Source organism: Penicillium verrucosum (genome assembly GCF_028828655.1).
Source record: "Penicillium verrucosum strain IBT 35672 chromosome Unknown utg000001l_segment0_segment0, whole genome shotgun sequence".
Taxonomy (NCBI): domain Eukaryota; kingdom Fungi; phylum Ascomycota; class Eurotiomycetes; order Eurotiales; family Aspergillaceae; genus Penicillium; species Penicillium verrucosum.
This window is the reverse complement of record NW_026643210.1, coordinates 6,783,618-6,806,278: the sequence shown is the minus strand read 5'-3', so window position 1 is coordinate 6,806,278 and position 22,661 is coordinate 6,783,618. Positions and strand designations below refer to the sequence as shown.

General features: G+C 48.2%; 9 protein-coding genes across 9 annotated transcripts; 3 read left to right on the top strand and 6 right to left on the bottom strand.

Annotated features, from left to right (window-relative positions):
- Nucleotides 1–497: 497 nt before the first annotated feature.
- On the bottom strand, nucleotides 498–3,217 carry N7516_002527 (H(+)-transporting V0 sector ATPase subunit a; the record flags this gene model as incomplete). Its single annotated transcript, XM_057215247.1, has 3 exons — nucleotides 3,039–3,217; nucleotides 2,672–2,986; nucleotides 498–2,624 (listed from the first exon to the last, which is right to left on the bottom strand). The coding sequence occupies exons 1-3, from the start codon at nucleotides 3,162–3,164 to the stop codon at nucleotides 498–500; spliced, it is 2,568 nt and encodes an 855-aa protein (XP_057077130.1). The 5' UTR covers nucleotides 3,165–3,217.
- An 861-nt stretch (nucleotides 3,218–4,078) lies between these two features.
- On the bottom strand, nucleotides 4,079–4,641 carry N7516_002526 (uncharacterized protein; the record flags this gene model as incomplete). The annotated part of the gene is made up of 2 exons (XM_057215246.1): nucleotides 4,079–4,508; nucleotides 4,556–4,641. 2 exons carry the CDS (start codon nucleotides 4,639–4,641, stop codon nucleotides 4,079–4,081), a joined length of 516 nt encoding a protein of 171 aa, XP_057077129.1.
- A 738-nt stretch (nucleotides 4,642–5,379) lies between these two features.
- Nucleotides 5,380–6,047, bottom strand: N7516_002525 (GNAT family N-acetyltransferase; the record flags this gene model as incomplete). Its single annotated transcript, XM_057215245.1, has 2 exons — nucleotides 5,380–5,836; nucleotides 5,896–6,047. 2 exons carry the CDS (start codon nucleotides 6,045–6,047, stop codon nucleotides 5,380–5,382), a joined length of 609 nt encoding a protein of 202 aa, XP_057077128.1.
- A 629-nt stretch (nucleotides 6,048–6,676) lies between these two features.
- N7516_002524 (uncharacterized protein) lies at nucleotides 6,677–6,928 on the bottom strand (the record flags this gene model as incomplete). The annotated part of the gene is made up of 1 exon (XM_057215244.1): nucleotides 6,677–6,928. One exon carries the CDS (start codon nucleotides 6,926–6,928, stop codon nucleotides 6,677–6,679), a length of 252 nt encoding a protein of 83 aa, XP_057077127.1.
- A 4,445-nt stretch (nucleotides 6,929–11,373) lies between these two features.
- N7516_002523 (uncharacterized protein) lies at nucleotides 11,374–13,164 on the top strand (the record flags this gene model as incomplete). Its single annotated transcript, XM_057215243.1, has 4 exons — nucleotides 11,374–11,609; nucleotides 11,675–11,873; nucleotides 11,928–12,743; nucleotides 12,802–13,164. 4 exons carry the CDS (start codon nucleotides 11,374–11,376, stop codon nucleotides 13,162–13,164), a joined length of 1,614 nt encoding a protein of 537 aa, XP_057077126.1.
- An 896-nt stretch (nucleotides 13,165–14,060) lies between these two features.
- On the top strand, nucleotides 14,061–15,853 carry N7516_002522 (MDR family MFS transporter; the record flags this gene model as incomplete). Its single annotated transcript, XM_057215242.1, has 3 exons — nucleotides 14,061–14,710; nucleotides 14,776–15,190; nucleotides 15,254–15,853. The coding sequence occupies 3 exons, from the start codon at nucleotides 14,061–14,063 to the stop codon at nucleotides 15,851–15,853; spliced, it is 1,665 nt and encodes a 554-aa protein (XP_057077125.1).
- Nucleotides 15,854–17,572: 1,719 nt separating this feature from the next.
- On the top strand, nucleotides 17,573–19,035 carry cpcA (amino acid starvation-responsive transcription factor GCN4; the record flags this gene model as incomplete). Its single annotated transcript, XM_057215241.1, has 3 exons — nucleotides 17,573–17,576; nucleotides 17,630–18,277; nucleotides 18,335–19,035. The coding sequence occupies 3 exons, from the start codon at nucleotides 17,573–17,575 to the stop codon at nucleotides 19,033–19,035; spliced, it is 1,353 nt and encodes a 450-aa protein (XP_057077124.1).
- Nucleotides 19,036–19,763: 728 nt separating this feature from the next.
- Nucleotides 19,764–20,080, bottom strand: N7516_002520 (uncharacterized protein; the record flags this gene model as incomplete). Its single annotated transcript, XM_057215240.1, has 2 exons — nucleotides 19,764–19,811; nucleotides 19,880–20,080. The coding sequence occupies 2 exons, from the start codon at nucleotides 20,078–20,080 to the stop codon at nucleotides 19,764–19,766; spliced, it is 249 nt and encodes an 82-aa protein (XP_057077123.1).
- Nucleotides 20,081–20,317: 237 nt separating this feature from the next.
- Nucleotides 20,318–22,134, bottom strand: N7516_002519 (asparagine synthetase domain-containing protein; the record flags this gene model as incomplete). Its single annotated transcript, XM_057215239.1, has 2 exons — nucleotides 20,318–21,394; nucleotides 21,451–22,134. 2 exons carry the CDS (start codon nucleotides 22,132–22,134, stop codon nucleotides 20,318–20,320), a joined length of 1,761 nt encoding a protein of 586 aa, XP_057077122.1.
- Nucleotides 22,135–22,661: the final 527 nt, after the last annotated feature.

The following is a 22,661-nucleotide window of genomic DNA, read 5'->3' as shown; positions in this document are numbered from 1 at the left end:
CAGATATTTGGATATTTTAGAGATAACCCACGTAGATCCCCAGACTCTTTCCAATTCGCTATATCTCCCATACTAGTATGTTCAAAGATAAAAATCCAAGATGCGTTGTCCAATGGTCTAGATTCCTCCCGGTCTATTCCTTGCCTGACTCGGCCTCGGGATCAGCAACGGAAGAATAAATTCCCTATACCCCACTCGTAGTCATGCGCACTTGAAAAGATCGTGAGATTTAGGTAATGTCATTGGTGTACCTAATTAAAGGGGGAGATATTATAAGGGGAATATCTACACTATAATTGATAGTTCGGTGTGGGTATATGTACGGATCTACATCAATGGAACAATAACAGGTGGGACTGGTCGGTACGGTGTACTGTATGTTGTATACTCCGTAGATAATGTATAGTTCTAGACCCTTTACAATACAAAAAAGGAGAAAGGGAGTGAGACAATCCCATGCGTTGTAGAAAAAGAAAACACCAAAAAAAAACCCCCTACTAGTCCACGGGGTCCTCCTCCAACAGGGTCTTGAAGCTGAAAGGCAAGAAAGGAATACCCTCACCAACGAAATGCTTGCTCATCGCCTCAACCCAGTGAAGACGAAGTGAGTGCAACATGGCACTAGTACCTTCCATCGCACACAGAATACAAAGAGTTAGCACGAACCAAAGGTAGAAGCTGACAACAACCATGATAACCCGGGTCACCGGGTTCTCCTGCTGAAAGGCACTACCAATGGTCATGGTCCAGAGAACGATCGAGAGTTGCTGGTGGGCAAGCGACAGAGCCCAAAGACGAAGGTAGGAGGCAGTGTGAGAGATACAGTTGAGGCAGAATTCGATAGTGTGGATGACTTGGTGGATCATGAGGTCGCCAAAGTCGAATTCCTCGTGCTCTTCACTGTCATCGATGTCTTGGGAAAGCATAGCCACGCCTTCCCCATCGCTAGCCAGACTGTCGCGACCCGGCCCGCCGTCCAAGTCACCATCAGCGTCAAGTGCGCTCACCCGGGAGTTCTCGCCAAGGCCGCGGTAACCCAGGGCACGAGCACGGTTGTGTTCATATCGGAGCCAGAACGGCTTGAGGAAGAGCATGATAGGTACCTGTGCCACAGCGACAAGGAGAAGGAGAATCTGGACCGAGCTCTGGCCAGGATAGAGTTGTTCTTCCACCGTACCAGGGCTCAGGAACATGAAGATGAGCATGTTCAGGAGACCGGGGGGGTTCACACCCTTCTCCTGCCAGTTCACGGTCCACTTGTAGAGAATAGTGAGGACAAGGTAACCGAAGATTGACTGGAAGAAGAGCAACCCAGGAACAAAATTGCCCCAAATGTCAACCTTAGACTTAAAGTGCCGTCCATTGACGTATTGCAGGCAAAGGGCATAGGTCATGTGGCACCATCCAAGGAGAACACTCATCTTCATCTTCATACTGTTCGAAAAGAGCAAGGAATTGTCCGCCTCGTGCCAGTTCCAGTCCAGACCAATCGGATACCGGTATCCTTCTTTCAATGTCGCCTCGACCATTTCGCCGGCCTTGATGTCCTCGGGCCATTGCCACTGACTGGGGAAGATGGTGAAAGATTTGGAGAAAATATCGTTGTAAATAAAACCGGTGTAGATCGAGAACAGGCCCATCATCAACATGATGTATCGTCCATAGAATGCCATGTATGTCAGTTCATCCAGTTTAGTCCGCGCCAGCTTCTTTTCCCAGAAGATCATAGCAGAAGCGGCCATGGTCATCAGTGCACCATGACCACAATCACCGAACATGACCGCGAACAAGAAGGGGAAAGTGACAACCGTGTACAGGCCAGGGTTGACTTCCGAATACTTAGGGATACCGTAAGCATTCACAATTGTTTGGAACCCTTCGGTAAACTTGTTCGTCCTGACAAAAGTCGGAGGGGTCTTGTTGGTTCGGATCTGATTGACAATTGTAGGAACAGTGAGGCCTGCGCGGTCGTTCACATCCTGAAGGGTTGACTTGATCAGAGCAAGAGAGTTTGTCGGACACCACGCCTCGGCGATCAGCGTCTTCCGTGCTTGATCGTATGAAAATTTGTTCAAGGTGTCGTAAACGGCCTTCTCCTTCTTGACAATGATCATCCACGCGGCGAGCGAGCGAGCAATTTGGGAAAGTTCCGCATCAAGGGTGTTCTTGGTGTTGCGGAGCACATTGCCAACATCGCCGAGGCGGGTGTTCACTTCGTGAATCTGGTCTCTTCTCAACTCACTGTTCTCATCGACACCGTACAAGGATGCGTTGAGCGACTCCGAGATCTTTCGGATCTTGGCAAGGATGTTCTTGCCGTGAGCGAAGATGACGAAAACATTCTTGTGGACTTCCACGTTGGTCATCGGGTCGATAATGGGCTCCGGGATCTCAGACTGGTTCATGTAAAGGTTTCCGCGCAGGGTGCGCCAAAGGATACGCTCAAATGCTCCGATGCGATCCCGGGGGATAACACCAGCAACGAATCCAATGTTCATTTCCGAGAAGCTCTGCTGGCCCTGGGTGTCTCCATTTTGACGAGGGGCATGGTGCTCAACATCGCGGAGCAATGGAGCTTCATCGTTGTCAAAGGATTGACGAATGTCTTCTGTTTGTGTATGGGCCTATTCAGTTAGCCTCGTCTGTCATTGGTATACTCGAAGCCACATACCCGATCGAAGAATCCACCGGCCTCTCTAAGTACCCATCGCCATTCGCTCAGCTCGACTTCGCGCTTCTTCAAAGTCTCATAGCTATCGTTCAGAGAGACAATCCGCTGTTCGAGGCTCTCGCTGCGATCAGCCAACTCATCGATCTCCGACGCTAAAGGGGCAGCCAATGTATCGGAAAAATCCGAGGAAGATCTCATGGGGATTGTGGCCTTTTCCATCTGTTTGTGAAAATAGCGGAGCTGCCTTTCGACATTGTCCAGGCGACGGATTTCTTTGGTGAAGGTTCTTTGGAAAGCGTTCGTGTCCGGGTTGAGCTAGAAAGAGGTCAGCGGGGAGCATCAAAGCAAAGCATTCTTCGTCACTTACATCTCGGAACTGAACCTGACCAACTTCACCTAAAGCGCTGACAACTTCTCTTCCGATCTCGTTGGCAATGTAGAGCTGGGTCAAGCTCATATCCACCGAGCGGAAGAAGGTGTCCCGCGGAGCCATGGTGTGAGGAGGCTACCAGGAGCCGTGTCTTTTGGTAAAAAGACAAGGGAAAGGTGGCTAAAGAGCGACAGTAGACAGATATATTCAATGAAAGGCACAGATCCTCGGCTCTGTTGTTGCAGATAATGATAGCCGGGGGTCTAGTTGAACTCGTTCTCAGGTGGCTCTGTCAAGCTGGCTGCATCCAGCCACGTGATCTATTCTACACGTGATGCCATGACTAAACAAAGTCTTCAACCGTGGACTGTAATTGCCCTTAAACCAATGTCCCCGACTGATCATATCGCATGCATGTTACAAAACAAGTGGCCCCTGAGGGCTATTAGGGCCTACATATACTACAAGAGTGTCATCAGAACAATCTGGTAATTTCTCTCTATATACGGAGTACATGTTGTTTCAATAATCTTTTGATCGAGTCCATAGTTGAATTTCCTTATTGGATCTCCTTGTTGGGATTAGCTGCATATCTCTTGTGGTTCTACCTAGGTATATGTATGACACAAGGCGCATTATTTTGCCTAAAACCTTTCATATAGAAGGAGAAGGGGGCTCCCTGCGTAGTACACAAGGACTAGATTCACCACTTCACTGCCTCGACGATAAGTATCCGCTACAATCCATCAAGGTCCATAGTACCATGTTTACTATGAAGAATATATGAAATATACCATTATCTACGACGCACTTTCCATAGTCTTGATTCGTTGGATATCAGTTGCGGCCACTCCAGGCCGTAAGGGCTCACTAAGCTTTGGAAATAACATCACATCCCATACATCACTCCCTTGTTCTCTTTCTCTTTTTCCTTTGACCTCATACAGCAAACGCTACACCAAGGATACCTGACCACGGATCTGGCGGGTGACCTGAAAGACTGCTTCCTTCTCCAACTGACATGTCGTGATAGTTGATCAATCGTCTCCCTCCTCGTCTTCCTCCTCGTCTTCTTCATCTTCTTCCACCTCCTCTGCCTCTGACTTCTTCTCTAGCTTTTCCTCTAACTCTTCATCTGACTCTTCATCTGACTCTTCATCCACCTTGTTGTCTTCCTCATCATCTTTCTTGTCGTCTCCTGCGTTTTCTTCCTTCAAAGAAACACGCTCCATGGCTTCCAACACTCCATCAACATGGGATTTCAGAGAGATCAACCCACCATTGATTTGAAATTGTTGTGTTTTATTGGGGTTTCCATTGAGAAAATCGAGCATGGCAGTCCGGATTACTTTGAAGGTCTGATCAAAATACCTTACTTCTTGTTTCAGCTTGGTCACCTTTCCTTGGAGAACCACCTTGCCGGGATTGACTTTCGGGTGGCTCCTAGGCCGGACTTTCGTAGAATAGCTGTTAGATAAAATGTCATAGGATACCCGTTGGATTCGAGAGCGTACCAATGGTGATGCTGCACGCCCTTTGACCGTCTTTCCATAGGCAGTTTGCGCAACAACCATTGGACAGGTTTGGGAGCATTATACATTCTGTGAATGGCCGGATAGAATTTTCACAATTGCGGCAAGATACCAGGGGTTTGGTGCCCACAATTTGAACTGTTGCTGCCCTGAGATTTTTACTCTCTCTAATACCGTTGTAGAATTCCAACGGTGTCATCTCACTAAGGACAATTTCTCGTGAGGGTTCCATTTCGCGCATCCGTTTCACTTGTGGTGAACCACCGCTATACTCCATGACGATTCCTGTCAGATCCCTATATACGGTTCAGCTCCCGAGATCCTACCTTCTCAAAGGCAGCTTTGTTCATTGGCTCACATGATTGCGTTGGAGATCTAACACTGATAGGCAAATGTTGATGCAGATGTGTAGATCTGTGATGTGGAGGATGTCTGTAAGGACCGGGGTGTTGACGAAGGATGAAGAAACAACATCTTTCATGGATTATATACATTAAAGGGAGGGGATTGCACAGTGTGAATGCTCAGGCTTTCAGTTGTTATTTGCTATTGAGCATTATATGTTTACCGTCACTGCACCTAAGATGCAATCGAGATGTCAAAGGCATCATAGTCAGCGTCAGGGTCTACCAGCTATTATCTTGCATCAAAAAGCTGCACGGTCGTCAAAGTTATCTTTCACCGGGATATTGAGTACTTGATATCCCGAGTATGTTCACATTCCCCACTTTAATGTCACTCACAACAAGGCACAGCAAGATAAACGCCAGACTATCACTGAGTGGGTCGGTACTTTGTCGGTCATGCTATTTTGTGGGCTTCTCCAACTCAAAATGTGCAACCACATCACCCTCGATCGACTGCTCGTGGTAGATATTAAACCCAGTCTTCTGCAGTACCTTCACACTGCCAATGTTCGCTCTATTGCACGCCGCAAACAACTTCTCTTTTTCCAACTCCAATACAGTCCCGTCGAGAACCATTCTGTCAAGCTCCCACCACGCGTCTATCACACCAGCAACTGCCTCAGTGGCATAGCCCTTTCCCCAGAAGTCAGGGTGTATATTGTACCCCACTGACGGGGCTGGGCTGAGAGCATTGATTCCCACTGCTCCAATAACTCTCTGTACTGAATCCTCGGAGCGGATTATGGCGAAGAAGAACTTCCGTCCAACGGCACCTGATGCATCCGGTGTTGTGAATGTTTTTTTAGTAATGACAGCCTCGGACTCCGATATGTCTTTATGGGGGACTTTGGGCCAGCTACAAATAGTCAGAGATCAGTGTCTATCCTGGGATATCGTGGTAGTTGATGATCTTACAGCCAGTCTGCCACGTCTTGTCGTCGTCGGATCTCAAAGATGGCTGCAGCATCGGCCACCTTCAGCGGTCGTAGATACAGGCGAGTTGTGTGAATAAATTCCAAGTCGGCCGGAATGATCACGGATGTAGCTTGGTTAGGGTAGAAGGTCATTTTGACAGAATATGTGATGAATTCGGAACCGACGTTCGAGTTGTATAACGGAATGACAATTATATATATCTGCAATTCTCTTCGTTCACAATATCTGATTTGAAGATCCACGACAAGATTATTATTGTAAGTTACTATATGGCCATGTCCTATCTCAGGTCATTAGCGTGATTTCTTATCCAAGTAAGCAGAGAGTAGAATCTTGGAATATTGCGTGTGAGTCATTATGGGGTCTAATACACTCCGACCTAGACCAGGAGTACAATATACTAACTAGCAATATATGCAATACATAGTAAGAATGGTGCGACAGAAAAGGACAACTAATACCCGTGGTTTTAATAGAATCCGACAGAAACATATATTGACATCCGAGTCCGACCAGCACGCTGAACTCATCTGAAGCTCCAACATACAACATACAGTGTCGCCTCATCAATTCGGAAGCTCGGGAATTCAAAATAAAATTGGTTGATAATTTTTACCCATAATAAACAGTTGTAAAAAGGAAAAAGGAAAGCCCAACACCACCATCATCGTTTGTAGACACGAGCTCCTATCGACTGGAATCGAGGAACAGATATGTTCAATGGTACATCAATGATACATCCGCTCAAATAAGCCCTGACCTAGGCACCGCCATCTCTCTTCGCGTATTCCTCCTCCATCCGCTCCTCGTACAGGCGATCGGCCTCTTCCTTAGTCAGAGCGCGACCACTATCAGCATTCTGCGACGCACTAGCCGAGCTACCAGGCGCGGTCCCGAAATAGCTGTTGTTGTTGATGTGGTCAGGGGAAGTGTGTGTAGCAGAGCTGGGAGGTTGTGTGCAGTTGGCTTCGTCTTGTTGCTTGTCAAAGAGGTCGGCAGTGGGGACGGGCATTTTGGTTTTAGTTGAGATTGAGGGAGGTTCGTTCTTGGTTGTGATTGCCGTAGTGGGATTGAGGGAATTAGTTCGAGGAAGTGATGATGGTAAACTAAATTCAAGCTGTTAATGAGTTTGGCTTAGTAGGATGTCACGGCTGGGTTTTATGCCGGCAAGAATTGGCCTGGTGGTTCGTCGCCACACATGTGGCGAAGCTATCGAGTCAGACGTCATATCAACAAAACGGGGCCAAGAAGTGAGAGTCCAGCAGTTCAGGATTGGGAGCAAGGACACTGGACACTAAAGCATCGTAGAATGAAAACAAGGTGAATGAGCTATCAATTACTCGACACGACGACCGACAGGCACTAAGCTGCGTTCAGGAGACGTGATGAATATAAGTCCGAGTCAGAGAGCGACTGACGGGACATAGTACAATGTGTACGACCTCGAGTAATCAATGGCTACTGGCCTTACAGTCACTACGCAAAATTTTTAGCACCCCTTCTACTACCGCCTTCCTAATTTGCGATACCGCCCATTGTCCGTCAATTGCTGATTGGTGGATATCTGACCGGCAGAAATTGGGAGACTAAGCTTTTGTGTAGTGACTGTACTGAAATCTACTGGACATATCTCATCTCCAACCTCGAGCCACAGGCTCAAAACTTGATGAAAAGAGTTCCACGAATGGAGAGTGCCAAAAATAACGCTTGTCAATAGTCACGAAGACCATTGAACGGACTGTTCCGCCGCGATGTGCAATGCAGGGACCAATCTGTGGTGAGCTGCCTTGATGATCGCATCCACCCAAACAAGGTAAGTATGAAGAAGAAAAGAAAAAGAGGAGGAAGGGCCGGGTGAGCTGGGGGTATTTATACAAAATTTACAAGGCGGTGGCAAATCTTAGAAACCGGTGGCAACTTCTAGTTGGCTTAAGAAGCGAGGTCATGTGATTATGCCAAGACCCACCTGCATGTGATATGAGTCATCTACCGCCCTCCCTATTTGGAATTTTCTGACCTATCAGGCTAAGGGAATGGCCCTACTATACATCGTATGTTGTTGTACAACATAGGTAGTTATATTGTGCAACGTGCAGGACATAGGTACCATGCATATATCCCCTAGGATCTAAGTAAATACTGGCGCCGAAGTGAAGAGAAATCCCGAATCAATACCAGACCACAGATATGAATCAATAATTGAAACCTCCTTCCTTGTTCGAGACTCGACGCCTCAAAAACAAGCCAGACTCCATACCCGAGCTTGTGTGGATCCTCCCCTATTCCACAACTTTGTATTGTGGCTCTCACCTCTCACCTCCCGTACCACCCAAAAGACCGAAAGACGTTTGAATCACAATTTCATTCGGATACTGTCCGTCGGAAGTATACCTCTGTTCAGCATGTTCTACAAGATTAAATCGGGTGAGAAAACCCACAATTAATACAAGCTAATATGAAGCAAATGTCCATCCTCATCAAAGTGTGCCATGGTTAAGTTAATCTAGTGGACGCTAGAGTCCTCGGGGGGGCATCGGAGAGCTTGGATGGACGGGAAACCCGTCCCCTGTGTACACCGCAGGTCAAGTTGGTGCTTGGCGCGAAGTATTAAGATTAATTTACTCCGTAATGTGCTCGGGAGATATGTTCTATCTTTCTCGAAAGTGAAGTACCTATGTGGACCTAACTGTAGTCCTGTAGTCCTGCTGCTGTGGCACGATATTCTTGTTTTGTTTTTGTTTTTTTTCTGCTAAACAAAAACACGCAACTATAGCTAACTAACTAGTTAACTATCTGCATCATGTACGGTACAATGTATGTTCCTGGGACAATCACAAACTACAATGTAGTCAGATGGAGGAATATGCATCCCGAAAAAGCGGGAAAGAGTCCCTAAGCGCCCGGTCCCCGCTACGCATGGTACTTGCATGGTGTCAAGATTTAGTCCATACAACATACGTCGACAAGAGAGGAGGTAAGATCGACAAGCCCGACTTGGAATAATGTATGATCGTCTATGACCGGTGGATTCCAACCATTCATGAGACGCAGCAGGAGCAGGGATAAGACTCGGGACTTGCGACCGCAAAAAAGGGCAAAAACGGCACGATATATGGGTTTGGAGGCTTTAACGGGTGCAAAAGGGAACCATGATAGGGTATCGAGCAGGGGGTGGATTCCTCTTGTGTGGCTATCATTACTGGAAATGCTTTGATGACCACATTCTGGCACCCAGTGTTGGGACCCTCGCGGTTGTTGTTTTGATGGGAGTTGTAGATCAGAACCATACCACTTCCCTCCTACGGATATAGATATATCTACAAATGTATTGTGTAGCCGGTTAAAAAAAAAAAAAACCTACGTTGTGTGTACCATGTTCTAGGTTGTGCCGGTAGACAACTGTCCTGAAGATGAACCGTGGAAGCGATGCTAAATAAAGTGCTTTGATTCACCTGGGCAGAGTTTGTAGGGCTGCCTAGCCCCCTATTCGCTAAGACTTGGAACTAAATGTATAGTCTAGTGGGACCACGTACTTTCTTGTTTGTACGGAGTACGGAGTACATATCGTCACAGATGAATCTAGAAGTAAAAAAAGTAGCGTACGGGGTACGGAGTATGTTGTAAAGGGCGAAAGAAAAGGGGTTCAATTAGGGGCATTATTTTCCATACCTATGGATATTGTTTTTTTTTTAATTTCAAATATGTTATTTTGTGAACTATACAACGTAACTAGTATACTTTGTACTTCGTGAATTGGAATTATGAGACGATCCTCGCATGTAATGATGCGCTTCTCACGTAAAGAGGCGACACTCTGTAAATGTGCTGGGATTGGCTAGAAAAAACCATCATGGGATCCTTCCCGCAGCGTGGTAAAGATAGTTGATACGCCGATAGGAGATATGTACATCAAAGCTAGAGCCAACAAGGAGGGGTCGTGTCACTGTTGGTTGGTTGTCCACGAGGGTTTCCACGCCACTCCATCATAGAGCTGATATCAGGTCATGGGGTCTGAGTAAAGATTACACCAGGAAGTCATGATGGCCAACCATTCTGCAGAACCTAAAGATGAGTGCATAACCCCGGTATCCTAGTTAATGCGACAAAGTTCATATGTACTGAGCTACTGGGCTGATCATCACGAAGGAAGCAAAATGACGGACTGCCTTGTGGAAGGAGGGGTATGGAGTATAGGGATGCCCCTCCAAAGGGATATTGGGATATTCTAGTACTGATATGGCCCTTTCGAGGGATGGAGAGCCTTGTAAGCTCAGATCGAGGTGTTGATGGTGCGGAGTAATACGAAAGAACCATTGAAACTTTCAGTTGAGTTAATAATGAATGGGATCATTTCGGTAATTCTGACGGTAACTCCCTCCCTTGAACTGTGTAACGGGATAGTTCAAAGCGATGATGGAATGAGCGCCAACGGTGTGGCGGCCCACCGAACAATCATAGAACCTCCTTACGGGGCGAGGAAGTATGAAATTGTGCACTTATACTTTATTTTGATAGTCTTATGACCTGACGCCATCCGAGATAACCCCGCTGATGATATATTGTTTTGTTTTTTTTTTTTTTTTGTATGTTGTATAGAATAGAATGAACATGAAACAAAAAGAAGTGTTGCAAGACATATTATCAAATCGGTAAGAGGATCCGAATGCACGGATTAATTAGGAGACACAAAACGGGACCGTTGACTCAAGCTGCATGGCTGATCATAACTCGGGGTGGCCATGGTGTGATGGTTTCATACAACATACAGTTGTAAGCCAAGGATTGCAGAGTTTTCTTTCTCCTATTTTCTTGATGTTAAGGAACTAAATTGAGTTAGATCAGGTCTAGCGCCATGCTAGACAAAGGAAGTTCGTATCTTACGAAGAAGTACTCTGTATCCCGTGAACCTCAGGTATAGATTGGGATATGTTCCACCGGAACTACAACCTTGGAAAGTTGGTAAACCATATCCCAAGTTACGTTATTGTACATCGTAAATTATTGATATTGCAAAATTAAAGGGAGAATACAGTAGTTTAAAAAAAAGAGTAAATGTAATGATGATATTAAAAAAGAAATCATAGGAAACTAAGGGGGAAAAATAAAAACATGAAATAAAACGAAAATTGAAAATTGAAAAAAACAAAAAAAAAAAAAAAAATTTAACCCCTGAAGTGCCATTAGCTAATCTTGTTGTGGGTCCACTGAGCTCTGGGCTCCCTGCAGGTCCTTTCCATTTTTGGGCGGACGCCATCAACAACCCTCTGACTCTTTTTTTCCCTTTTCCTCTCCTCTTCTCTCTTCTTCCTCCCACAAAGCAAAATAACTTACTTCGTGATACCCCGAGCTATTGTGCTCTAATTTCCTTTGCTTTTCCTTTGAGATACCCTATACCCAACACGCCTTCTTCTACTTACGAAGCTCTGCTTCTTTAATACCCCGTCTATTATTTTAATTATGTCTGAAGTCCAGAAGACTGTTGAGGAGACCCCCGCGGTTGTCCCTGCCGTTGAGACTGCTGTTGAGACCCCTGCCACCGAGGCTGCGGTTGAAACTCCCAAGGAGACCACTGAGGCCGCCGAGCCCACCGCCACTCCCGCTGTTGAGAGCACCGAGGCTGCTGAGCCTGTGAAGGAGGAAGTGAAGCCCGCGACTGAGGGCGTTCTGGGCTACAAGGCCCCTGGTCTGGTCAAGTAAGTTGCGAGTGAGATAGCGAATGCGACACAGGAACTAACAGGTATTCTTTTTTTTGTTTCAGGGGTTTCCGTTTCGCCAAGCGCTTCTTCTACTTCAACGAGGAGGCCGTTGAGAGCAAGCAGCTCTCTGTCTTCCACCAGAACGAGAAGGCTGCCGTCGCCAACCCCACCGCCGCCTGGGCCAGCCAGACCGGCAAGGGTTTGCTTTTCCTCACCAAGCGCGCTGAGGACAAGGCCACCCCGGCTGGCATTTTCAACCTCGTAAGTGCTCTGGCGACTGTGCCGCGATTTGACAAACACTAACATGTTTCATAGGCCGATGTCTCTGATGTGACCAAGGAGGGTACCAGCGAGTTCCTCTTCAAGGTTGCTGGTCAGAAGCACACCTTCCAGGCCTCTAGCGCCGCTGAGCGTGACAGTTGGGTTGTCGCCATCGAGGCTCAGGCCACCGAAGCCAAGGCCGAGAAGGAGACCATCACCTCCAGCGAGGGTTACAAGGCTGAGCTCGAGAAGCTGACCAAGCCTGCCGTTGCCGTTGCCGCCGCCAAGAAGCCCGAGGAGAAGAAGGAGGACAAGAAGGAGGAGGAGACCCCCGCTGTCGCTGCTGAGGCCGCCCAGGAAGAGCCCAAGGAAGAACCCAAGGAGGAGAAGAAGGAGAAGGCCGCCGCCAAGAGCCGTTCCCAGTCTCGCAAGCGCACCAGCATCTTCGGTTCCCTCCTGGGCAAGAAGGACGCCGAGGAGAAGAAGGAGGAGACCCCCGCTGCCGGGGAGACCAAGGCTGCCGAGCCTGCTGCTGAGCCCTCAGTTGAGGCTCCTGCCCCCGTCGTTGCTGAGTCCACCGAGGCTGCTGCTCCTGCCCCCGTTGAGGTTGCTGAGCCTACTACTGAGACCCCCGCTGAGACTACCGAAGCCGCCAAGGAGGAGGCTAAGGACGAGAAGAAGGCTGAGAAGAAGGCCAAGCGTGCTTCTATCTTCGGTAACTTCTTCCAGAAGGTCGCCAGCCCCTCCCAGGAGAAGTCCGAGAAGGAGGCCACCGCCCCCGCTACCGAGGAGACCCCTGTCGCCAGCACTGCTCCTCAGCTCGAGAACCCCGTCGAGGAGGCCACTGCCAAGCCCACCGAAGCCGAGGCTGTGACCGCCCCCCGCTGAGGCCGTTGAGACCCCTGCTGCTGAGACTCCCGCGGCTGAGGCCGTCTCCAGCCCCAAGGAGAAGCGCCGCACTTCCTTCTTCGGCAACCTTGGCATGAAGAAGGAAAAGAAGGCTGACTCTGACAACGAGGTCACCGATGGAGAGGCCAAGGAGACCAAGGCCAAGAAGCTCGGCGGTCTTTTCCGCAAGCCCAGCAAGGCTGTCAAGCTCGACAAGGAGGAAGTTGCTGCCGCTGAGACCGAGGCTAAGGCTGACGCCGCTGAGGAGGCCCCCGCCGTCCCCGCCAAGGAGACTGCCACTGAGAACGCCCCCGTCGTCGAGGCCCCCAAGGCTGTCGAGACCACCGAGGAGACCAAGAACGTCAACGTTGCCACCGCCACCCCCGTTCAGGCTGCCGCATGAAGTGCGACTCGGAGACCTGTCGTGGAGTTTGAACGGTGGTGGGATATGTCCTATCCATCGCCTGCTCGCGATATCCCTGACGGTCTAATTGAGTCCTGAAGGTGCAACTTTGATACCACATCGCTCTAATTGTTTTGTTTTTCCCTCGCCACTGTCGCTATTTTCAGTACGGCCCCCCTTATTTTTGGGCTTGAACTGAGATGGCGACAATGAGATACCCGCTGTCGCTTTTTTCCCTTCGATCTCTATTTCTCTAAAATAATACCTCGGCGCCAACGACGCCAGAAGTCCTTTGGACTGCGGCTCATTCCTTTACGACCTGCGTCTCGCGTCTGTGACTCCATTCGCGACGCGACTATGTGTTACGTGGTGTGTCGTCCGACTAGATTGATACCACTCTGCCGTTTTCTTTTTTTTTTTTTTTTTTTGGTTTCTTGCTTTTGTGTTTGATACCCTGTGGGGAGGATGGGTGCTCTTTTTGTTTGTTGCTTGAGCTTCGGATCTAGTCTTTTGACTTGTTTCTTCCTGCAACCCAAATTGACCCGTAATATTGTCTACCGTTATTGTCCCGAACGGATGGTTTATATTCCGCCCGTGAAGGTGGCACACCTTGCGATAGGTAATACTTAATAGAATCTCTCAGTTTTTGCTTTATATTTCTATTCTGTGATTTTTACGTAGTCTTAAGCTCGATAAATAGTTTGGAGTAGGGTGAGCAGAATCCCTTCGGGGGGCGCCGAGGTCCTACTTAATCCCTACTGGCCTACAAAGATGGCTGCGGAGTACATGCTCAGTCCATGGTGTACGGAGTAAGATAATGGGACCTTCCTCTGTTATCTTTCTTCTCATATGTCCATTCTCTAGAGTCTCGTATAATGGTGACTACAACTACAACTATGACAAAGGTCATTTCGGTCGAGCCCGAAGCGTCCACCGTCTCGCCCGACCTGCAGCAACAGCAACAACCAAACCACCCACTACCTACGGCAGCCTCGACACGAATAGCTGAGCCCCTCAACATCGAATCTACCACAAACATAGAGGCCAGTTATCCAACAGGCACCAAATTTTGGTTCACTATCATCGCACTATGCGTCGTCCTCATCCTTGGAGGCCTCGACGCCAGCATCGTCGCTACAGCCGTACCGAGCATCACTAACCACTTCCACACTGTCGCGGACGTGGGATGGTACTCATCTGCATTTCGACTCTGTACCTGTGCGTTCCAATTCGGGTTCGCCAAGCTGTATAAGCTCTTCTCAATCAAGACCATCTTCTTGATAAGTATTGTTATATTCCTCGTCGGCTCTTTACTCTGTGCCACGGCTGCTTCTTCGCTCATGTTCATTGTAGGGCGGGCAGTGACGGGTCTGGGGTTCTCGGGTGAGCTGGCTGGATGTTTTGCAGTCATTGTGCACATCCTACCGCTCAACAAGCGACCTGTGTTTGCGGGTCTGATGGGGTGTGTGGAATCGCTTGCTATCATTGCGGCGCCTATAGTAGGTGGTGCATTAACGCAGTCTTTGGGGTGGAGATGGTGTTTCTGGTATGTTGTTATAGTCATAGATAGATATGATCAGGGTTTGTAGCTTGATACTGACTTCTAGGTAGGATCAATCTTCCTATTGGCGGGTTATCGCTGTTGGCCATGTTTTTCCTGTTTTCAGACCCTAGAACCCTCCAAGAGGACGACTTGACACTATCCCAGAAAATCAGAGAGCTGGACCTCGTCAGCAACTGCTTGTTCATCCCATCCCTAACAGCGCTCTTTGTCGCGCTGTCTTGGGCGGGAACAAAGTATCCCTGGTCAGATGGGAAAGTGATTACATTATTCGTTGCATTTGGTGTGTTACTCGCAGCTTTTATCTTCAACCAATACCGTCGCGGAGACTCCGCAGCACTCCCTTTCCGAGTTATCAAAAGCCGGAGTGTCATTGCAGGCTTCATATTCGCGACGTGCACTAATTCGATGACGAACGTCTTGGAGTGGTACTTACCAACATACTATCAAGTCGTTCGATCTCGGGTAAGACTTCGTGGCCAATTCATACGTATAAGAAAATACACTGACAATGTTATACCGTGCTAGACCCCAAGCGAGAGCGGCTACCTAATGATCCCCATCCTCGTTGGAATGATGCTTGGGCTCTTTCTCCAAGGCATCGGTACCACCACATTCGGCTACTACGCCCCCTTTATGATCTTCGCCTCCATATGCATGCCGATTGCCGCAGGGTTAATGACAACATACGATCTACGCACATCCCTACCCAAGATCATCCTCTATTCGGGATTCGTAGGCTTCGGCGGAGGCATCGGCTTCCAAGCGCCCCAAGCAGCTGTTCAGACAACGCTAAGCGTCGCAGATGTCAATCTTGGGATTGGGGTCATCTTGTTCGGACAGAGTATGGGCCCGGCGGTTTTTATCGCTATTGCACAGGTTATATTTACGAATCAGTTGTCGTCGAATTTGGCAGATGTTGTGACAGGCTTAACTCCTAAGTTTATTGAAGAGCATGGACTGGGCGATATTAAGAACGGGGTTCCTATGCAGCGTTGGGATGAGGTCTTGGGTGGTATCGATCGGAGCTTGACTCGTACTTGGTACGTTTCTGTCGCGTTGGCTTGTATGACGATGGTGGGAAGTCTTTTGATTGAATGGCGCTCGGTTAAGCAGAAGCAGTCGTGAAGTGTGGGCTGACTGTGCAAAGGAGCGGTCAGGTAGGGACATAATATCCATCCACACTACAGGGTATATAAGCGTTAGATTTTGAAATATCGTTTACACCAGAGTAATCGACCGCGTATATTTTATGCCGCCTCCGTAATGTAACTAGGTAGGTAAGACTTGGATAATCTGATCTGTTGGCGCAAGATGATACCAGGGACGTGATATGTAAGTACATATGTATAACTATATCGTTCTAGATACATACAACGGCAATAAAAATTCTAAACTGTACAGAACTTTTTCTCCATATCTATCACCTTGGATAATCGTAGTAATGCTCAATTACACATATTCTAGAAAGCCCCACCGAGGTAACATCCAGCGGGTATAGTTGCATATGTATCTGCAAGCAATAACTCGTAGTTGAGGATCCAGCGACCCCATAGCGATGCGCTGGCGGCCTGGGGTGCGTCTTAACAGCCTCATTTAGGACACCACCAATTCGACTAGGCAGAGAGCAGATTTAATTTTCAATATGATGTTATATTGATTGTAAGAAGATCGAAAAAAGTCTAGATTCAAAGATCAACAGTCATCCTATATGTTGTAGGCAATAATGATGACATTCTTTTTTCAAGGCCATCACAACATGTAAGGTGTCCTCCAGCGGACTCCTATTTCGGCGTAGTCTCCTCGCAAGGTACGTCGGCATTAGGAAAATCCACAGCAAAAATTTCAATAAATTGGGTCTGGACTACTCCGTACGGAGTGTTCCGTACAAAGTACTCCGTATACTCCGTATGTGTCAATATCCTATTGAGTGATTCTTTTTTTTTTTTTTTCTGCTTGAAACCAAGTAGTATATATAAGAAACACTAGCTTAATATGGCGTTTATATATCTACAACATATATAATTGTACTCTGAGCATTCAAAGTATTTCGGTTTCAGAGATCGGACTAAACGTCTCAAAGTCAATTTCACGCCCTTCGGCAAGACTAATGAAACGTGAGCATTTTATAGGACATTGACCCTAGACTCAGCCCACCGCGGGGACACAATTGGGAAAAGATCGGTGGATCCTTTGCATTTTCCTTTATCCTCATGGAGAACGGCTGGACCTCCCCGAAGAGATACGCTGGTATGGTAGCTGAAATTGTTGTTTTGGTTCTTGGATGGAATTGATTTCCTTTAACCAAGAAAGACAATATATGTTGTAATAATGGGATGGTTGGAGAGGATATAAGGAGTAAGGAAAAAAGAATAAAAAAACAAAATAAAAAAAAATGTAGGATGCCTGGATATTCCGGAGGGAGAGGTATCTGATCGATGATTGGTCAATCTGGAAATAACCGGAGAGGATCGTGGAGACAGGTACTTGTAAGATACTTGGACTATGTAGGTAAATGCAAGCGAATGCACGGGTATCATGCGATGTACTGTGATGTACTCCGTATTGTGGATGCCTTGCTCAATGTAAACCAATCAGAGCCATGGATTACACTGTGACTCACACCCCGTGACTTTCAGAACTAAGCCCCGTGCGGCTCCGGACTCCCGATTGGTCAGCACCAGGGCACACAGCCCTTAAGAAGTGCCTGAGTTCCCCCTCCCCGTTTGCCTGATTTTTCTTCCTCTTTTATACCACATCTTTTTTTTTTCACTCACACCCATACATACACATAAACCGCCATATTGATATCAGACCAAAACTATACTCAACTTCACTATCGCCAAAATGGGTGCCCAATAAGCTCCCCGTCTTTCAATACCCCGTCTATCTCAACTGAGACAGACATCATTTCTTCAACCGGAACCAACCCTATTATCTCCTCTCTTCCCCCTTCAGAGTCTCCTTTTGGACCTCTGAACTTCAGCATCGCATCGCGTAGCTCGAGTTCTCCCAACAACTTTACCCCGATCGACTTAACGTCGTTCACCACGGATTACCACCAGCAAACATGGCTTCCCTCACCCCCACCACCACAGCCCTTGGCTTCCAATCAGAACAACAACAGCAACAACAACAACAACAACAACAACAGTGCACTCGAGGACTTTGTGCTCTATCCATCAGCAACACCACACCCGCAGCCCCGTTTGCGTGTGCCTGTGAACACAACCCATAGACCTTCTGCACTTCAGCCATTCCTGGCGCAGAATAACCCTCGTCGACACTCCTTCAGTCTGCAGTTGCACCGACATCTCCAGCAGCAGTTCTCTGGTTCACCTGTCCAAGACCCCAGAGTGACCCAGCTTGCCCGGTCCCCCTCTTATTGGTCCCGTCCCACGTTCACGCACAACCGTCCTAACACGGCTTCTGTGCCTTCCAATTCTCCAAACACCAACCGCCCTCCCATACCACTTTTCAACGGTCAACAGAACCACACAAACAACGCGCAAACATATAGACGTGTCATGTCCACTCCCAACTTCATGGAAGGTAATTTATCACATATCTCACCAGATCCTAGCAAGCATATCACTAACCCCATCAAAGCTCACGAGGTTGATCTTTTCGGTCTTCCCTCTGCCGACTTCTCTGCTAGCATGGCTTCGCCTCTCTTCAACGATCTTGGTCTGGACTACTCCCCCGAAGGTCCTCCTGGCACTATCTCGCCAAAGGACCTGATGATGGATGCGTCCGTTCCTCCATCCGGCACCTTCACTGACTTGAGCACTCCCTCGTTTGAGTCGCCTGGCACTTTCAGCCAAAACACCTCGCCCATGTTCACCGACATGGATATTGCCGGCCACGAAGAATGGCCTTCCCTCTTTGATCACTCGTCAGACCACCTGAATGCTTTTGACCTCGCTACCTTGGATGTCGCAGCTGCCTTCCCTACCGAAGAGAAGAAGCCAGCACCTCCAGTCTCCGTGTCTCCTGTCTCTCCTCGCGAGAAGCGTTCAGTGGCATCATCGCCTGTTCCCGCTTCCGGTGCAGTCAAGCACTCCAGCGTCGCAGGTGTCAACGCGCGATCGCGCAAGAACCTGACGCCTGTTGAGTTCGATCCCAATGATCCTATTGCTGCTAAGCGTGCTCGCAACACCGAGGCGGCGCGGAAGTCGCGTGCCAAGAAGATGGAACGCCAGTACACTTCTGAGCGTCGCATCGAGGATCTTCAGAAGATCATCGCTGAGCGCGACGCGGAGATTGCCAAGCTTAAGGCTCAGCTCCAGATTCAAAACACCTACCAGTAATGGTGATGCTTTCATCTGATCTTGGTCATTCCTAATTTTGAGGCATTGGTCTTTGGCTTATGGCCTATCTTGGTGAATCTGACGATTGTAATGATTAGACATTCTGTCTTGTTTTGTGTGTTTCCTCTTGACCCTCTGGGTATTGTGGTAGGCGCGGGTGATGGGTAAAGCCTAGCCCCGACGTCTCACCGAGATCAGATGAACGCGATTCGGTTCGTCTCATCTGATTCTCTTGAAAAGTTTTGAGACAAGTTCTTCAGTCAATGTTTCTTTTTTGTTTTCCTTTAGATCTGTGATTCTCATTTTGGTTTCTCTACTTTGCTGTTTCAGATTACACCTTGGTTTTTATTTTATTTTTTTGTTGGGCCGGTTCTGATCGTCTCCCTTTGGGATTGACTCGTGGCTATCTTAATATGGTATTTGTTTCTGTTCGAATCGATTATATTGCTCTATCTCTTATTCCTACTTGTAAACCTTGCTCTAGTCCACTATATATTACCTACACCTACCTCTTCAAGTTCATGTATAGTTACCCCATGTCCTCCCTGGCCTATGTTCTGCCCTCATAGATATGATTGTAGTCAAGTGCACCACCATGATCTATCTGCATATCCCATATCCCTCAAAAGGTGAAAGGAAAGGTATGTATAGTTATAATCTCATCTAACTCAGCTCAGACTTGCCTTTTAAGTACCTCATAAACACACCCCGATCCCCCCAACCACCCTTCATCTCATACCATCCACACTCACAACCCAACCTCCCAAATCCCCTGTCTGTACCATAAAGCCAAACAGCACTCCATTCCCCCGCGCCTCGCCCGCTTCCTTTCAGCATGAGTTACACGCCGTCCGAGAACTGCGGTTGCTCTATGGATGAACGAAAGAGGGCGGGAGACACTAGGAGAGATGGGGCATTTGAAGTTCTGGTGTGCAGGGTCGGGTATTTGACAAGGACAGGTGTGTTTGTAGATGTTGTGTGTATTGACATGAAGGAAGGCTGGGTTGTTGGGTGGGGTGGAGGTTTCGGAAGTATCTGTTTCCATGTTTTGTCATCATAGCTGGTGGTGAGGAGTGGTGGGGGAGGGAGAAAGGGTCATAGTAGAGGACAAAAGTGAAAAGAAAAAAAAGGGAGGAATCTATAATAGACAGAAAGAAAAGAGTAGATGGATGGATGTGTAGGAAGTAGGAAGTAGGAAGATGTATGGGGATATGCATGCGGAAAAGCACCTCAAAAGACCGAAAACATGTAGCAGATAGCATAAATCCATCCGCCATAAGTCTCAGCTCAAAGCATCCGTACCTCTAGACCTCCCCGTCTCCATCTTGGCCGTCCTCGCACCAAACTGAATAGCCCTCTTCTTCTCACGAGAAACCTTCACCAACCCCAACCGCAGAGCGACAAGTCGCAGCGCCAACTTCTCGGAATCAATACCAGCCGTAGTATCAATCTGCGGAAGTCCGAACCCGCACTTCTCCCACACAGGAGCCTGTAGCACCCAAGCCACGAACTCTTCGTCCAGGAATGGGAAACGCGTCTCGCGGCCCCAGTGGGAGAGGACGCGGTCGTCGCGGCCGAGGTTGCGCGAGCCGAGTCGACTGACATCGAGATCGATCTCGGCGATCAGATCTTTGAATCCGCCTCGGTTGAAGGCGACACCGTGTCGGCCGTAGCCGGCGAAGAGCTCGTCGGCACCTAGGCCGGAGAGGAGGACGCGGGATGTGGTTGTGTAAAGCGGAGATGGAGGAGTACCTGGGGTTGGGAGTTGGGCTGAGGGGTTTGTTTGGGCTGTTCCTTGGCCGCGGGATGCGAAGTACAAGGCGCAGGCGATGGAGATGTCCATTTCGGTATTGTGGGGTCTCATTAGGCGCTTGACTTGGTCTCTGTGTGTGAGGGTTTCTGTGTAGGGGATGTCAATGGCGATGAAGCGCCATGTGCGGCCTGGACAGGTTGCTTGGAGCTCGGTGTGCGCGGACCGACCGGTTATCCGGTCTGGGCAGTTTTCATAGATGGAGAGGGGTGGTGGCGAGGAGGGGGATTTTTGTTGGTTGGCTTTTGCGGCTGCTGCCACGCGGGGATTTTCGAATGCTACGTTGAGGAGGTCGATTGGTTCATTGAGGGGGAGAATATCATGAGAGAGTCTGGCGAGAAGTGTGCAGTCTAAACCGCCGGAGAAGAGAACGGCTGTTTTGGCGGTCTCGCCTGCAATGTAGCCCGGAGGCTCGGGCACGTTCTGAATTCTCAGTTCAAGTGATTGACGCAGGTTTGACTCGAGCTCCTTGACGAATGCTGAGTCCGTTGTCAATGCAGGAGGCTGCTCTGTGGGTAGTGTTGTATTCATTGGTGGAATCGATTTTCTCTTTGGTCTCTTGTCAGTTGTTGCTCTTGGGGGAAGATATGAACCTTAGAACATACAATGTGATCAGTTGACGGCGAAGCAGCAGAGCTCCATGGCAAGGTCCTGGTTTGGCACAACTCTCTGGGAGATAAAGAAGGATCTTGATAGTGAGCTAGGTCAATCGTACAAACGCCCTTGGTGCCCACTTCTTTAAAGCAATCCATCGACGCGCTGTCGCAAATACTGCAAATCTTCAAATTGCCATTTTCATCGAATCCCTCGAGGAGAGATCGCCTCCCAAGGCAATCCCTGCTGTAGAAGAGTCTTGAGTTGACCGCATCATAGAAGACAAAGGCAAATGGCCCAGAGAGACTTGCAATAGCTTCAGCCATTCTTTCAACAGAATCCTTCTGGTCACTGCCCACTGCCTGTAGAAATAAGTTGAAAACGCGTTCGGTATCATTGCCTTGAACGCGCTCCCCAGCGATCTTCCAGGCTTCTCCGTTCCAGCAGAGCACCGACTGTGTTCTGGGGTCTACGAGTGGCTGTGTATACACATGGTCACCTCTTAATGCCAGCACAGTGGATGTGAAGGTGAGATAATAGGAAAGGGGCGGGGACACTCCATCCTGTGCGTGAATATCCTTTTGCGCCGTATGAGTTTTGTAGCTGTCTGGTCCTCGCTTTTGGAGTGAAGTGCATGTCTCCTGTGTGGATGGTGTGGGCTCTGATGAGCTCAACGAAAAGAAAATCCCACACATGGCGGAGGAACAGAGTGGGAGTGTTGTTTATTCTGAGATGGTTAGCTTGGTAGCTTTTCTTGGATATATTGATGCCTGAGGCATTAATATATTAGTCATGTCTATAGATCCACCCGTGACCTGTCCAGGTGGGCACCCATGAGGTCGCCTTCTCCAGCAGATGCATTCACAATGGATTGTAATATGTTGAAATTCTGATGGTCTCTTGCTAGATGACATTGCTCTCTTCATACTGCCTTTGACTTTGAAATCAGTGAAAGGTGAAGAGTATCATGTAGTATGAAGGTACACAGGTTGGCCATTGTTAGAACTGTATGCAGGTAGTAGATAGATCTCTGTTGCTGATTCACAAATCCTTAATGCTGTATTAAATGGTCTTTATTGTTTGCTGATCTAGTTGTCTCAAATAAAAGAAAGAAATTAACGTAGGCACTCATTCCTCCATACGTCAATGTAACCTCCAGGGCTGAATCGAGAAGCGGACTACCTCGGTTGAATGATGATCCGCATATCAACATGAGAGAGCC